We start from the raw sequence: 16247 nt of genomic DNA, 5'->3' as shown, positions 1-16247 counted from the left end.
GGTAGCTTCGACTGTTTCCAGTTTCCTGACTAGTGACTTTGTCCTATAATGCACTAAGTGTAGTCATTCTAGTGAAGGAGAGGACAAGAAGAAAAGTATAACTTCTGTTTTTTTTTTTTGGAAAAACTAAGTATTCATTGGAAGGTCATAGGTTCGAATCCGGCTGGAGGTAGGCTACCAATTTTTCTTTGCTTGTTTCTTAATTTTGCAGCAGTCATTCACAAGAGCACTGGTATCACTTTTATCTCCATGATTTCTTATATAAAGGCTGTATTATGCTGTTAGCAGCTACATTACCACTTTACCGAGGTCCGGTGATCGTTTAATAAACTTAATACCGGTAACCTACCACTAAAATTGTGTGTAAATTTATGCCTTCCCCCAATGTTCAAACTCGTCTAAAATTTAATAAAATGTTGATTTATCCCCCCAATCCTCAACTAACTTCGGCACAAGTGCAGACCTTAAATAATTTTGGCACAACAACGTCAAACTTTCCATGATAAATTTTGTGTGAAGATTTTTTTAAAACTATAGTGATTTAATTGTCTTAAATGTTGAAAAAAAAAGCATGAATTTGTCATCTAACAAATGGACGATAACTGAAATCTAGTTGTTACCTGTGACGTTAATCTCAGAACAGACAAATAATAATATTGCAAAGTCATCATGCAAACACAACCCACAGCTGTATTTATATTTCAGTGCTTCTAGCTTGTTTTCTTCTCAATTTTAATTTTTCAATGACAACACTTTATTGATAAGCATAATGCTGTTTTTAACAACAGAAATCACACCTGCAGTATTGACAAAAACGTGACCGTGAGAAGATAGAAAGCCTAAATTATTATTCTTTCTGTAGACGTAGCCTACATGTTTTGGAAAATGGCGAAGATAAGTTTGTTAGATTTTTGTTTGTGATTTCCAACTAAAATGATTTAAATACACACAAACCTGTCATTACTGATCTTTGCAAAGAAGCTGTGACTCAGCAACCAATTCTATTACGCCACGATTACAAGCGTGTAGCTGTAGATTATTGACACATTGCTCTATCGCTAACATGCAGTATACTGTTGCAATGACCAAGATGTTTGCTTATTTTTATTTGATTTTCTATGTAAATTTGAAGCACAAGTGACGATGTGTTATGTAACCTGAATAACAAAACACTACAGATACTTGTTTTCATGAACCCAGTGACATACTATATTTATTGTTTTATACTAAACTAAACAGAATGAGATAACTAAAGCACACTTTTTACATTCCCTAAGCGTCACACAACATTTAACCAACCCAACAACATGTTTATCCACGATACTAGTGACGTACGTATAGCTGTGTGGCAAAACGTTTTCTCTGCAAGTAAAACACGTACAGGAAATAACACCAAGTTTGTTCGAAAGAAAGCAACAAAACCAACTCACCGATATAATCTAAAAGCCGAAACAAACCAAACCAGAACAAAATAAACTGCTCAACGAGATTTTAAAGCGACCATATCGAAATGCGTTTAAGATTGAGTTGAATACGGGTAGCCCACAATTGATTTTTGATGATCTTTGTTGAATATAATAAACCTAATCATATCTATACTTATTTTTTTTTTAATTGTTAGCAGTCTCCAATGAGTTCTGACTTAAGCGCAAACTAACAAATTTTGCTATGTAAAAAGCGCTTTGATATTGATGACAAATAAAAAATACAAGTTTACTGTATTCAATGTTTTATTGATTTGTTATTACAGTAAAATAGATTAACTGTCAAAAGTTTACAAAATAGCACGATGCAAATTTTTTTTACTCGTCTATTTAAGTTTGTTCCTTTCAAACAATACCAATAATGCTACTGGTGTGTGGTAAAATTTCATAAACGTGCCTGATGCAACATTGAGTTGTTTTCAATATCACTAAGATGTAAATCGTGAAATGTTGCATGAGGCACGAGCCATAGACTTGTGGTGTTTCTGGCTGCACATCCAGTATGTCGAACAGTACATTTCCCCGTAATTCTTGCCATGCTAATCTTATGAGTGGTGAGAGGTAGTGAACAGTAGGCCTACACTAAAAAAGATCAATTTTATTATTAATTCGACGAAAGGTAAAGTTACTTTTTGTGAAAAATAATAACATAAGTTATTGTACATTACTACGGAACTGTGTTCTCAAAACTAGTGACAAACTGCTGCTACCATTGCGAAGCCGCAGCATCAGGCTAAAACATGTCGTTTGTATCTACATTTGTGATTGTGAAGTGAACAACACTGATGCTGCTGAGAGCAAAACTCAATCTATTTTATAATAAAATAAGTGTGACAATAAACCTTCGACGTTGTAGGATTAATATTAATAAAGTTTTAAAGTCAAAAAAGGTAATTTTTTGATGTAGGCTATTTCAATAATTATTATTTATTTAACTAAGGCAAGTTGGAGAGCTGGAATACAAGCTGAGAAAGACATGCCTTAAGTAGTTGGGTCACGTCGTAAGATAAGACAAAATTTATGCTGGACGAAAAATGGACAGTATAGGTAGTGGGTGAAGACAATTGGAAGTAGGTAAAAGAAAGTGAGAAAGGCCGAAAAGAAGATAGAAAAATTGCATGACAGAAGATATGGCAAGAGTAGGAGTGAAGGAGGAAGATGCTGCTAGCAGAATGATGCGGAGGATTGCAATTTGCACCGGTAACCCCACTTGAAGTTGGAATAAAACCAGAAGATTTATTGTCGTTATTGGTTACCGAAATTTCTTGCCAAAAAATGAACCAGTTTGTCTGTGCCAGAGGAATATTTAAGCACTTTGGTACTCAGAGCTATTATACGTTTTCTTTATTTTTTGTTTCGTCAGAAGAAGTCTATCAAGTTACTTTAAAAAAAAATTATACTTACTTTAGTTTTTTAGGTTACCAAAAATCCCCTCAACTGGACAATTGTCATCACCATCTTGTCATCTTGTCATCACCAAAACATTTTTAAATCAGCATTAACAAATCACTTTTTATTAGAATGTGCCTAAAATCGAATCTACTTTTCTAACTTTGTTGGTGTCATTTTCTGTCACTGAAAATTAGAGTCTGTTGAACGGTTCCTTCAACAAGTTTACCACTTTGTTTTATGATATCAATATTTATAATTTTTCAAAGAAACCGTTGCAGTAGATCAATTGAAAATTAATTTTAGACAAAACAATCAACAAACGAAATAAGGCCCTTTGTACAGAATCAATCTATAAACTTCATGTAAAATATTTCGAATAAAGATCGAACGACATTTGGATTGAAACACGATAACACAGTGAGAACTGAGAACAGCGATCTGGGTTAAACACCAGTGTTGATCAGACAAAACAAGCAATAAAGGTTTCTCAACAACTTTCAAATAATGTAAAAATAAGAGACAAAGTGTAATAATGTTTATAGCTGCATAATAGCTTACTGCTTTTTATCTCTTGACTTTTGGTAGCAAAATATGAAACCAATTTCACATACTGTATTTATAGCGTCATAAATTCTATCAAAAAATATGGTGCTTAACAAACTATTCAGCTTATAGTGCGCGAGTTTTAACAAATATTTTTCAAGAGGTAAAGTTGTTTTTCATTAAAACTTTTTCAGCACGTCGAATGCATGCAATTACAGTAGTTGCAACTGAAAGTCCCGATCAACAAATATGCAGCAACACCCAATCCTCAAACAACAGTCTCAAAATGTTCCACACGGTATCAAAAGCAATTCATAAGATTTAAGGTATGATATCCCTCACAGGATGAAGTTCCTGTAAGCTTTACGTGCATCTGCGTTATGTTCATCAATTTTCTATCTTGAGAGTGATTGTCCTTGCCCATGTGTCTTATCATTCTAAATCGATGATGCTGTTTCTGTTAATAGCAGCCAAACTAACATCTGCATTTAAAGGAAGAAATTCGTGATTAACTTCTTTTTTATCCGTCTGTTGCTCTGGATATACGTTTTTCATAAGATTAGATGCTTTTTGGTCTAGAGGAGATATATCAGATTGATCCTGAGTAAATCTTTGGAGAAATCCATTGATGGTTTGAACAAGTCTGGAGGAAAATCCATCGGTATTTCTTGGTTCGTCTGGAATATTTTCTGCACAAAGTTTCTCAGAATAAATAAAACTTTTAACTGCGTTGTTGCTTAAAATCAAAATGTTTTCTAAACAACAATGAAAATCGGAAAAAAAAACTGTTGAGACAAATATGACTTAAACCCAATCTTAATTCGAGCTGTTTTCGTACGCGGAATGCACGTCACGGGCTATCTTAGCCCCGTGCTAATTAATCGCTAATAACGCAGCTATGAAAATCGCAGAGCCAAAATATTTTACAAGGTAATAGCCATGTGTATTGTGCGTAAAGAAATTAAATTTTTACTTAACAAATTTATCGAAATAAAGTGTTTGAGATGAAAAAACGTCAGAAAGCTGGTTTTTATTCTAATTTCCCAAAAATAGCTTCAAAATTGAAATTTTTGAATTATATCTAAACTGAACAAAAAATTACTTCTGGTCATTAATATAAGGCATTTTTGAACGTTTCTACATTTCAAAATAATTGCACTACCATTAACATACAGTATATATAACTAGCATTGCACGAAAATGTCTAGTCACCTGAGATGAAATGCTTATTGTAAAGGGCAGAAAGGTAGAAAAATGACCAGTTTAGGTGTAGAAAATTCGCAATGAATAAAAACTAAGTCAAGAAATTTCACATTTCTAGCATATTTCCTTCTGTGAAATATTTCACTAATAGAGTGGGGCGTCCTCATAAAACCCCGTATCGCTACAGATAGGATTAATAAGCTGAGCTAAAGTTAACACGTAAGAAATTCACGGATTTGACTCATCACTTTATACCAAGATACCAACCTTACTTTTTAAAACTAAACATAGGAAATTTTAAACGAAAAGGATTACTTCAAGCTTGAGTAGGGATATGTGAAGCGTGCAAATTTTGTGACACAGTTACCACAGACAAAATTGCTGGAAAGAAAACTTTAAAATCTTTTTGTTTTGCTGCATATGATCTCGCTACATCCAGAGATGGGCATGATCACCAGTATTGGTGATCTTGAAGATCAAGATCAAGATCACCAAGAATAGGTGATCTTGAAGATCAAGATCAAGATCACCAAGCTATGTGATCTTGAAGATCAAGATCAAGATCGTGATCTTGAAGATCAAGATCACTTTCAAGATCAAGATCGTGATCTTGAAGATCAAGATCACTTTTTGTGTACTTGAAAAAAAATCAAGTTTTTGATCAATGATGTTGCATAAAATAATTACTATAAGCAACCTGGGTAAAGGTAGGCTATATAGTTAGTATTGCTAGCTTTTACTTTTAACTACTCGATCGCTGGCCTAAGAATTGTAATCAGTTAGTGACTGTTGCTATTAGGCCTATTAATTGTTGACGTAGGTTGCGTAAAATCGCAACGTCACACCCAAGGCCGAGGTTAATTACAGTAGTACTAAAAAAGTCACAAAATTTGCAATTAGTTTTATACTTTTTGTTTATAATAAATAAATGAAAATAAATTTTGAACTGCATCATTTTTTACCAAATGTTTGTCTGGTCCGTGTGGGAGCTTTTATTCGTGTTACTAAGTAGCTTTAACTTTCACTGTATTATGTCAATGTTTATTGCACTATTTACGGATCTGGCAACATTGATACTGTTGTCAGCTATCAAAAAAGTTTAGAGGTTTGCGGTCAGACAAACCGCTTCATACTCAGACCCTAAACAAGTCTTGGTTTGGTTGATTTGCTGCAATAAACCACTTTACATGACCAAAGTCGGCTAGAGTCCAGATTTTTTAACACCGCCAATCTAGACTTTTGAAACATCTAAAATTGAGTCATAGAAAGCAAACATTTCTTTAAAATTCACACATAGAAATTGTGAACAAAGTTAAATCATTTTTTATTATACGTCAACATAAAGTACACAGAAGTTGACTTCTTTATTATGACCAACACAGAAAACTTTTTCAATTTTGAAACGGCAACACTGACCAGATTAGATGGAGACTTTAAATTGTCTTTTGTTGGATACATATCATATTAACAGTGGCTTAATGTTAGTAGTTGCCACTAACTACTTTGTACAGTACGAGTTCTAAAAAAATGACTCTATCTAGTAAGTAAACTTCAATTTTAAAGTGATCTTGATCTTATTGTTCTTCAAGATCAAGATCAAGATCACTCAAAAAAAAGTGATCTTAGATCAAGATCAAGATCACCAAAAAAAAAGTGATCTTGAAGATCAAGATCAAGATCCCGATCTTGATCTTCAAGATCACTTGTGATCTTCAAGATCAAGATCACGCCCATCTCTGACTATAAGCAACCTGGGTAAAGGTATATAGTTGGTATTGCTAACTTTTACTTTTAACTACTCGATCGCTGGCCTAAGAATTGTAATAAGTTAGTGACTGTTGCTATTAGACCTATCAATTGTTGACGTAGTTTGCCTAGAATTGCAACGTCACACCCAAGGCCGAGGTTAATTACAGTAGTTCTGAAAAAGTCGCAAAATTTGCAATTAGTTTTATACTTTTTATTTATAATAAATAAATAAAAATAAACTTTGAACTGCATCATTTTTTACCAAATTTTAGTTTGGTTCATGTGGGAGTTTTTATTCGTGTTACTAAGTAGTTTTAACTTTCACTGTATTATGTCAATGTTTATTGCACCATTTACCCATCTGGCAACCTTGATACTGTTGTCTGCTATCAAAAAAGTTTAGAGGTTTGCGGTCAGACAAACCGCTCCATACTCAGACCGTAAACAAGTCTTGGTCTGGTTGATTTGCTGCAATAAACCACTTTACATGACCAAAGTCGGCTAGAGTCCATATTTTTTAACACCGCCATTCTAGACTTTTGAAATATCTAAAATTGGGTCAAAGGAAGAAAACGTTTCTTTAAAATTCACACATGGAAATTGTGAACAAAGTTAAATCATTTTTTATTATACGTCAACATAAAGTACACAGAAGTTGACTTCTTTATAATGACCAACACAGAAAACTTTTTCAATTTTGAAATGGCAACACTGACCAGATTAGATGGAGACTTTAAATCGTCTTTTGTTGGACACATATCATATTAACAGTGACTTAATGTTAGTAGTTGCCACTAACTACTTTGTACAGTACGAGTTCTAAAAAAATGACTCTATCTAGTAAGTAAACTTCAATTTTAAAGTGATCTTGATCTTATTGTTCTTCAAGATCAAGATCACTCAAAAAAAAGTGATCTTAGATCAAGATCAAGATCACCAAAAAAAAAGTGATCTTGAAGATCAAGATCACGATCTTGATATTCAAGATCACTTGTGATCTTCAAGATCAAGATCACGCCCATCTCTGGCTACATCCAAGGCTCTACAACATCCAAGACCGCTTTGAAATGTGAGCTGGTAACAGTATGCCACTAATGATAGTACACGCAGGATACAATACAATGCAGTGAGTAAGTGATCAGGATAGAGAATAACGGATTTCAATTGCCACCTCCAATTACAAGTTATGACTGTATTTAAAAGTAGACAAATCAACAGATTCAAGCATGGCGTGAAATAAAATCATCATACCTGTGATTGAGCTAAAGTGAGAAGAATAGCTGGATTTGGACTCTCTGGTAGAAGCAGTTTGTTTTCTCTCTTTACCGGTATGAGAAGTAGACTTGTTTCGCTTAAATATGATGTTGAATAAACGTTTGCTTTCTTTTTAAGCAATGTTTGGTATGAATTGAATGATGACGTTAGAGAAAAACTCCTCAAGCTTTTTGCCAAACGTTTGATGAAGAACGTTCAAGTTAGTGGAAATATTAGTTGCATCCATTTGTAAATAGAAACAGATAAATGTATGCTACTGTAACTCAAGTCTAAAAGTCAACCTGCGTATTAGAAAAACAGCCTAATTACGTAACAGAATATTGCTTTTGTTACTTGAAAAAAAATCTAAAAGTGCGTGCCTTTAAAGCAGGGGTGGGGAACCTGCGGCCCGCGGGCCGAATGTGGCCCGCGTGACTGTTCCATGTGGCCCGCGTCAAAATTTCTTTACCCAAAATATATTGAAACAACAGCTCAAAAAAGAGTAGGCTCTGCATTCTCGGTATATTGCGAATGGCCGTCGATGAAGAAATGAAACGAAACGAAGTCGATCAGTTCATGAATAATCAGGGAAACCATGTCGTCGAACTCACTGATAGCCAATGGTTGTGTGACCTAGCGTTTATGGTTGACATTAGCGAGCACCTCTCCGAGCTCAACGTCAAGTTGCAGGGACCGAATCAGCTTTTGAACTCCTTGTTTGCAAAAGTGAAATCATTTGAAGCTAAACTACATCTGTGGAAAGTACAACTTGAAAACAATAAGATGTTCTTAATAATGATGTTCCTAATAACTTCCAACATGAAATAGTAGATCTCCAGAATGACGGTACGTTGAAAGCGATGTACCAAAACATTCCACAGCTCAACTTTTATCAAAGCTGCATAAATGCTGGTGATTTTCCAGTCATGCGGGAACATGCTTTGAAATATGTGTCTCTGTTTGGAAGCACCTACCGCTGCGAATCAGTTTTTTCTGTAAATAAAATTTCGAAATTTTTAGTGGCCCGCTTGTGTTATTTCTCATTTTATGTGGCCCGCAATACTGAAAAGGTTCCCCACCCCTGCTTTAAAGTTATAAAATATAACTTACCGAGTCTAATGCCGACATAATCGTGATTTTTTTCCCGTGACCATTTCCTCTTGTCTGTTTCTTTAAATTGGTTGACTCGCTGTAAGATTCATTCGAATTACACGAGCATGAACACAACCGCTTTCTAATCAACGGTATCCTGGCAGCATAGATGATAGGATTGAGCATGGAATTGAAAATAGCTGGGCTCTGAAAACAGCAAGAAGTGAAATCGCTGGAAGCACTGTTTAAATGTCCAATAAAGGCTATTATATTTTTGCATACAGAAAAATATGTTGTGTTAGTGCTGAAAAAAGCTACCATGTTTGAAACATACTCTTTTGTGGATATGTTAATTTTGGCTGTAGCTAACACTCTATAAACCTATTTAATTTTTAATAGCTCAGGCTTAACTATCTCAATAACTTTCTATTCTAAAGCAGCTTATTTCATGTTTCTTTATACAACAACTACTTTACAGTTAGGTTCGTACATTTCTTTCGTACAGGAATAAATTGTATTATATATTTTATAATGATTACAATACAGCGATAAACATTGATCAGTTGCATATTTCATAACTTCACTCACCGACAAAGCCAAGACAATACTTTTTTCTACTGAAAAGTTTCCACTGGCAGCGTAATCGATCACGTAAAGAAGCATAAGTGGACTCCAGCATGCAAAGAAAGCAATTACCACTATTCCCAGCGTCCGAGCCAGTTTAAACTCACGGCGCATGCGCGCTGAGCGAAGCCGGGTTGATGACTCTCCTGAGTGGCTGCGGACGCGGTTGGAGTGCTGACGTACCTGGCCATTAATATTACTGAGATTAAAGTTGTTTAACATTTTATTTTATCAATGATTTTTTTATGAGGGTAGTTTACAATATCTAGCATGATTGTTCATCAGAGTTTGATTTTATTTCTGCACATAAAAACGGAAACAATAATACTTGTCAAACATGACAGAAATCAAGAAAAAGGATAAAGCGACAAAGCTTGGAAAAAGAGACGTGTTGGAGACGGCAATAAGATGCTAAGCAATATAGATTTAATAAGGTCTCAAGATCTTTAACAACTGCTGCCCACCTTGTTTGATTGAGACCATTTTAAAGATTTGATTGATTTTGTAAAACAATTCCAAACATTTTTTTGAAAAAAGTCCATTTTTAGTTGTGGTAGCTTACTATACTTACAAATACTTAAAGCCTCTCGCAACATTAATCTCAATTAACAGACTCTGCAATTATGAAATAAAAGTGTAATTTTTGGACGGTAGAAACACTTTGTTATTGAACGCACACAAAGTTGCGTTCAATTGTGCGATTGCTGTGCAAGTGTGAGTAAAAAGGCGTTTGGCAAGTGAGATGGCAACGAAGAAAGTTGTTTTATCCGAAATCGCAACTTACCTTCCAGAACAACATGATGTAAACGACCGTGATTGAAATCAACATGAATAAAAAATAGAAAAATAATCCAAATAGAAATGCTTTCGAGAAACCTGGAAAAAGATTTTTTTATTAAAATGATGCACCACACTATAATTCTTCAGAAAATAAGCCAATTGCTTTCTCAAAGTTTATTTAGTTTAACACTTTAACTCAACTCAGGTTTTTAAAAGGGTTAGGCTAAATTACGTGAAAAACTAGGATTCTTATTTATCAAGCAAATTAATCCATAACAAACTACAAAAATGCCAATCAAACAGAAAAGTCAAACATACGTATCTACCTAATCACAAAATGCAACTATTGTTATGTGTCACCTGAGTAAACAGTAGAACAACTTCTATTTGGGCATGTCATGTGCTGGTCTTTATAGCACAGACACAAATCCGCACAAGAACCGATATTTCCGGCAAACAATGGCAACACTGGCAGCAACCCAATACTCCAACATAAAATAATCAATACACCAATCTTGCGTTTCGTCATGATCTTGTGGTACCTTGAAACCAAAAAGAACTGACCAGAATAATTAGAATACAAAACTAAAGCGTACGCACCAACAAGGCTTCACTTCTTTACCAGCTTACGGTTTCAGCTCATTTGTTGAACAGACGTTTAAAAGTTGTGTTAAAATAATGCCATTCAAAAAATAAACGTTAACTAACGTGCATATTGAACACAATTTTTCTATTATTGTAGGTTAATGCAGTATGTACAAAAAAGATTAATATACACTAAAATACAGCTTCTACACAAACCAGGGTCTTACAAAATGACAACCTGTCTATAGTTTTACACTGCAGCATTAACTGAAGGGTCCATAAATGAAACCATACAAAGAAAGAGAAAATGAAATGCTTTGACATCTCTTCTACACCACTGTGTGTTGAAACGGTACTACGACAGTTTATCGAACGACAGTTCATCGAACGACAGTTTATCGAACGACAGTTTATCGAAACGACAGTTTATCGAACGACAATTCATCGAACGACAGTTTATCGAAACGACAGTTTATCGAAACGACAGTTTATCGAACGACAGTTTATCGAACGACAATTTATCGAACGACACAGGGCCGTAGCCAGACCGCAGAGCAAGGGGGGCCAACTTTTTTTAAAGGGAGCCGAAAAAATTTAAATGGGCAAAATCATTATAAATGTAGCTGTTGCTCTTGAATGTTTGGATTTTGCCAGGGGGGGGCGGATTTGTTTTTAAGGGGGGCGAGGCCTCCCTGGCTCCCTGCTGGCTAGGGGCCTGGAACAACAGTTAATCGAAAACCTAACCCCTAAAACCTAACCCTAACCCCAACCTCCAACCCCTAACTCCCAACCCCTAACCACTAACCCCTAACCCCTAACCGTAACCCTACCCCTAACCCTTAACCCCTAACTCCTAACCACTAACTCCTAACCACTAACCACTAACCCCTAACCCCTAACCTTAACCCTACCCTTTAACCCCCAACTCCTAACCCTACCCTTAACCCCTACCCCTAACCCTTAAACTCCAACTCCCAACCACTAACCCCTAATTGTAACCTTAACTCTTAACCTCTAGCCCCTAGCCCCTAACTCCTAGCCTCTAGCCCCTTCGATGGATTGTCGTTCGATGAACTGTCGTTTCGATAAACTGTCGTTCGATGAACTGTCGTTTCGATGAACTGTCGTTTCGATAAACTGTCGTTTCGATGAATTGTCGTTCGATAAACTGTCTTTCGATAAACTGTCGTTCGATGAACTGTCGTTCGATAAATTGTCTTTCGATAAACTGTCGGGTCACGGTTGAAACAAGGTGGTAAACAATTCCAGTCAACAAACTATCTTTTTAAAATACATATTATTACTTAAGTTATTTTGGCAGCCGATTGTAGCATCGAATAGACAGCGATAGACACGTGTTTCGCCCATGAGGCTGGGCTCATCAGTATCGCACCGTATTCTTGCCACTTGAGTAATCGACAGCCGCTTTACCAGTCAGTTTAACTCTTATCTTTGTGGAAAGAAAGAGCCAACAAAACCAGCAGGTGCCAGGGGTAGGTCAATGTGAAGAAAGGCGTTCTTCCCGGCTATCAGCACAAGGCTGATTACTCACTAGCACAGCGAGCAGCAATGAGTAATCAGCCTTGTGCTGATAGCCGGGAAGAACGCCTTTCTTCACATTGACCTACCCCTGGCACCTGCTGGTTTTGTTGGCTCTTTCTTTCCACAAAGATAAGAGTTAAACTGACTGGTAAAGCGGCGGTCGATTACTCAAGTGGCAAGAATACGGTGCGATACTGATGAGCCCAGCCTCATGGGCGAAACACGTGTCTATCGCTGTCTATTCGATGCTACAATCGGCTGCCAAAATAACTTAAACGTTTAATTGGAGGTCTCAATGGCTAGCGTGGAAGCTACACCGTTCTGGTTTGCGAAGCGTTACTGCTGCTCGCTGTGCTAGTGAGTAATCAGCCTTGTGCTGATAGCCGGGAAGAACGCCTTTCTTCATATTATTACTTATTTGCGTCAGACAAATTTGTCGATATCCAAAACAAAACAACGAAATAATACGCAAATTGCAAATGCACAAAGGTCACAGAGAGCCACTTGGATGTCGTCAGTTTAAGAGCTCACTAAATCTACTGTTACAAATTTACATAGAATGAGTGTTGGAAGAGTTGAAAGTATTCAGAACGATAAAAACAATCAGATGACATCAGGTCTGATCAGGGCCGGATTAAGGTTTTGATAGACCTGGGGCTATATGGTAATCTGAGGCCTATATGTCATTCCCCTTATTGTACCAATCACAATTAAAATTAAATAACAAAAATTATACCCAAGTAGGCTATAGTATTTACTTATTAAACACATTCAAATGACAGGTTTTCTGGATTTAGACGAAGCAAAGCTGTTAATAACATCATCGGTGTCTATTTTTTCCAAAATTTCGTTTTCAATGCAGAGTAGAGCTAAGGAATGTAACCTTTTCTGGCGCATGGATGACCGCGGTTGATTCTTTAGCCTACTCTTTTAAGCACTGAAAATGAGCGCTCGCCTGAACAATTAGAAATCATCAGACAAAGATACATTCTTAGTAGCCTACAACAGATACGTTAGGAAATGCGTACACAAACTCATTTTCATTGATGAATCAAAACATTTGAGTTTCTTTGCTGCATTCGCTGTTAAAATGGTGTTGTTTTAGCAGTGCAGAAAAAGGAATCATCTCTTCAGACAGCTTCTTATTCAGCTAATTCTTACACCAATGGTTCTTAACCTTTGCTCTATCGCGCCTCCCTTAGCAAATGGTCCATTGTTTCAAGCCCCCCTGAAGTTAGCATTTGTTCTATGATTTTCGTCCTTTATTCTTTCGATCCTGATAATAAGCATGCCAGTTGCTCTTAGTAAGTTGCTATCCGTGGGTCTATTTTTTTAGTGGGCCTGGGGCTGCAGCCCCGTCAGCCCCCGCCTTAATCCGGCCCTGGTCTGATATAAAGGTGATATAAAATATGACAATAAAACAAAACAAATACTGCAATCGTGTCACAAACCATCTGACAAACCTTCTGTTGTAGCCGATAAAGCAAAGCCTGTCCAGGGCTATGACTAACAGGAAATTGACCGAAGCATTGAAACATACACTGGTGGTTGCGGTCAGAAGAACCCATTTAGATGCAGAAAACTGGAAATTTCCAATTGATACAGCGCTGAAACACACCAGGCAAAGCGCAAGAAGCATGTCAGTGAAAGCTAGAGCGACAATGAAAATGAATGCCGGTTTCGTGTACACTTTTTTAGGACCTGAAATTGAAGAGGAAAACATGGATTGAAAAGTTCTGTAGAAAACAGTCAACTGTTTTTGAAAACAACTACCATAAGTTATAGAAAAAATTGCATTCTGTATTAACTTTGTGCTTATACTCAGAAGACTATTTTATAGTAGCTTATTTAGACACAAACGTTTCTGTTCATGCACGAAATGATAAATAATTTTTAATACTAATGATTTTACATAGAAATGCATCCATCCCTGATATGCGTTGCTCCCTGCACTTCAGCTTTTATAATGTCAGTGATTTCTCTCTATCTGTATCTTCCGTGATTATGTATCACGGAAGATACGCAGCTCGTGAAATTGTATTTTTGGTGTAGACTACGTTTGAATGGTTTGAATGGACCATGGATAGGCCTATTGACGGTGACCTGCTGGTCACAAAGGTTAACAGTTGAAAGTTTCTTTTGGTAGTTGAAGCATTGTTGCCAGTAACAATCCTTTTCCATATTGCTAAATATCACTAAACATAATCAATGCTTGAAGCCTTTTGGTCAGTCGTACAGGCCAATAACGACTTAGGCTACTGTCTTCCAACTGTTGTGAGTATTGATCTTAAGTATAATGTACTGTAACTTACCACCAGTTTGCATATGTTTAATGTTTTTACGTTGACAACTGAATAGTATTCTTCGTCTACCTGATAAGGTAAAACTTGCCATTTTTTATAAGTTATAGGAACTAAAAGCAGACCTATTACTGAAAACAAGTTCCTAACACACGAATTCAATGACAAACTTTTAATAAAACAAACGGAACTATCCATTCTTTATAGGCCTACTTACTTGTCCAAATTATAGCGACAACCATAAAATTCAGAAGAATAATGACAAAAGCCATGAGAAGCTGAGCAGCAATGGCTGGCGGGGAATTGTCGAAGCTGAAGCACGTTGAATTGTCATTGTCGATTTCTACGCTTGCAAGCAAAGTTGAGGTCGCAGGGAAGTCTACAGAATAAAACCAAGTGACGACCAACATTTCATTTATTGTATGTTTTTTCATTGTATGTTATTTCATTGTATATTTGTGGCAGGCTACAACAAAGCGAGCTCTCTACCAAAGCTTCATATTTCATTTATCTTTGCACATGTTTTTACAGATTGCTTTTTATCTTTGAACAAATTTAGTGCAATAATAATAGATGGGCATTGAGCATTAACTTTGGGCGGTAAACTCTTTCAATGAAGGTGAAACAAACACTTTATTGCCTTCATTTCTGCAAAGAATATTTCCTCTCACATTCTCTAAAAATATTTAATATTGCAGACATTTGACAATGCAGTAATTTGAATTACAGTCTGTTAACCATAACCATTTTTGTTTTAGTTCTGCTCATGCTTCAATTCCACAACTCTGTAGCAGTATTCCATATTTTTTTCAAGTAGCCTATACCCAGAAAACGTTAGACAAACTAAAAAGAAGTGAGCCCGCCGGAGCGCGGTGACACCACTGCACTAAGTGCACTAAGGACCACTAAAAGCGCTAACTTGTACACTAATTGTTATGCACAAACTTACGAATAGACATATTATTTTAAAAACGTATCGAAATTAAATCTGCTTCATATCGAATTACTCGTTAGACTCAGTTTAAGTAAGTTAATCGCATCTTTAAGTTACTAGTTTCATTACAGTGTATTTCTCTCAAACATATTTTACTTCGAACACCATTATCAAGTTGGTTGATGCAGTATAGAACAAAACAATTGTTTATTATATATTGCATATGCACAAAATAGCTTGATGCTCGTTTTGAGTAGAAAAGTGATTAATTTGCTGTAAATTGATTTTCTATCGGTGCTAATTGAATCTGGCTTTATGTTCCACTAGTTACGGAGTTCTGTGTCTCTAAACGGCCTGACATTCTGCAGTAATGCTGGTAGAAAGCGATATTACAGCATTATAAGAGACTTACATGGTGACGAGAGAACATCAATATCGTTGCTTTGCTCAACAGGAATTGTCGACATTATGGCTTTCGGAATTTCTATATGCTACAATTTGTAAAAACGCCACATTTTTAACCTAATTCTGCAACAATTTGAAGAAAGTAGATGTTGTACTTTTTACTCAAAGTAGCAACCGTCCAGACGAATATGAAACATTTTTGGGCAATAAACAATCCACTAACAAAACGTCTAAATAAGCAGCTTACAAAAAACATGATTACAAAAACAAAAAGCAGACACACATTTGTTTTGCTCTGCTATCATTGTATAAACAAAATTATAATTTTCTCAACAATGACATTATGCTGTAAACAACATT

The 16247-nt window shown here is 36.0% G+C and overlaps 1 protein-coding gene across 1 annotated transcript; it reads right to left on the bottom strand.

Moving 5' to 3' along the window:
* Positions 1 to 3155: 3155 nt before the first annotated feature.
* On the bottom strand, positions 3156 to 15949 carry LOC145768933 (adenosine receptor A3-like). The gene is made up of 9 exons (XM_082580535.1): positions 15895 to 15949; positions 14766 to 14927; positions 13712 to 13949; positions 10482 to 10663; positions 10126 to 10217; positions 9306 to 9524; positions 8736 to 8924; positions 7623 to 7722; positions 3156 to 4108 (listed from the first exon to the last, which is right to left on the bottom strand). The coding sequence occupies exons 1-9, from the start codon at positions 15947 to 15949 to the stop codon at positions 3852 to 3854; spliced, it is 1494 nt and encodes a 497-aa protein (XP_082436661.1). The 3' UTR covers positions 3156 to 3851.
* Between the last annotated feature and the right edge of the window lie 298 nt (positions 15950 to 16247).

This window comes from Aplidium turbinatum, chromosome 4 (assembly GCF_918807975.1).
Source record: "Aplidium turbinatum chromosome 4, kaAplTurb1.1, whole genome shotgun sequence".
Taxonomy (NCBI): domain Eukaryota; kingdom Metazoa; phylum Chordata; class Ascidiacea; order Aplousobranchia; family Polyclinidae; genus Aplidium; species Aplidium turbinatum.
Note: the sequence above shows the minus strand (reverse complement) of the source record. Positions and strands in the feature narration are given on the sequence as shown.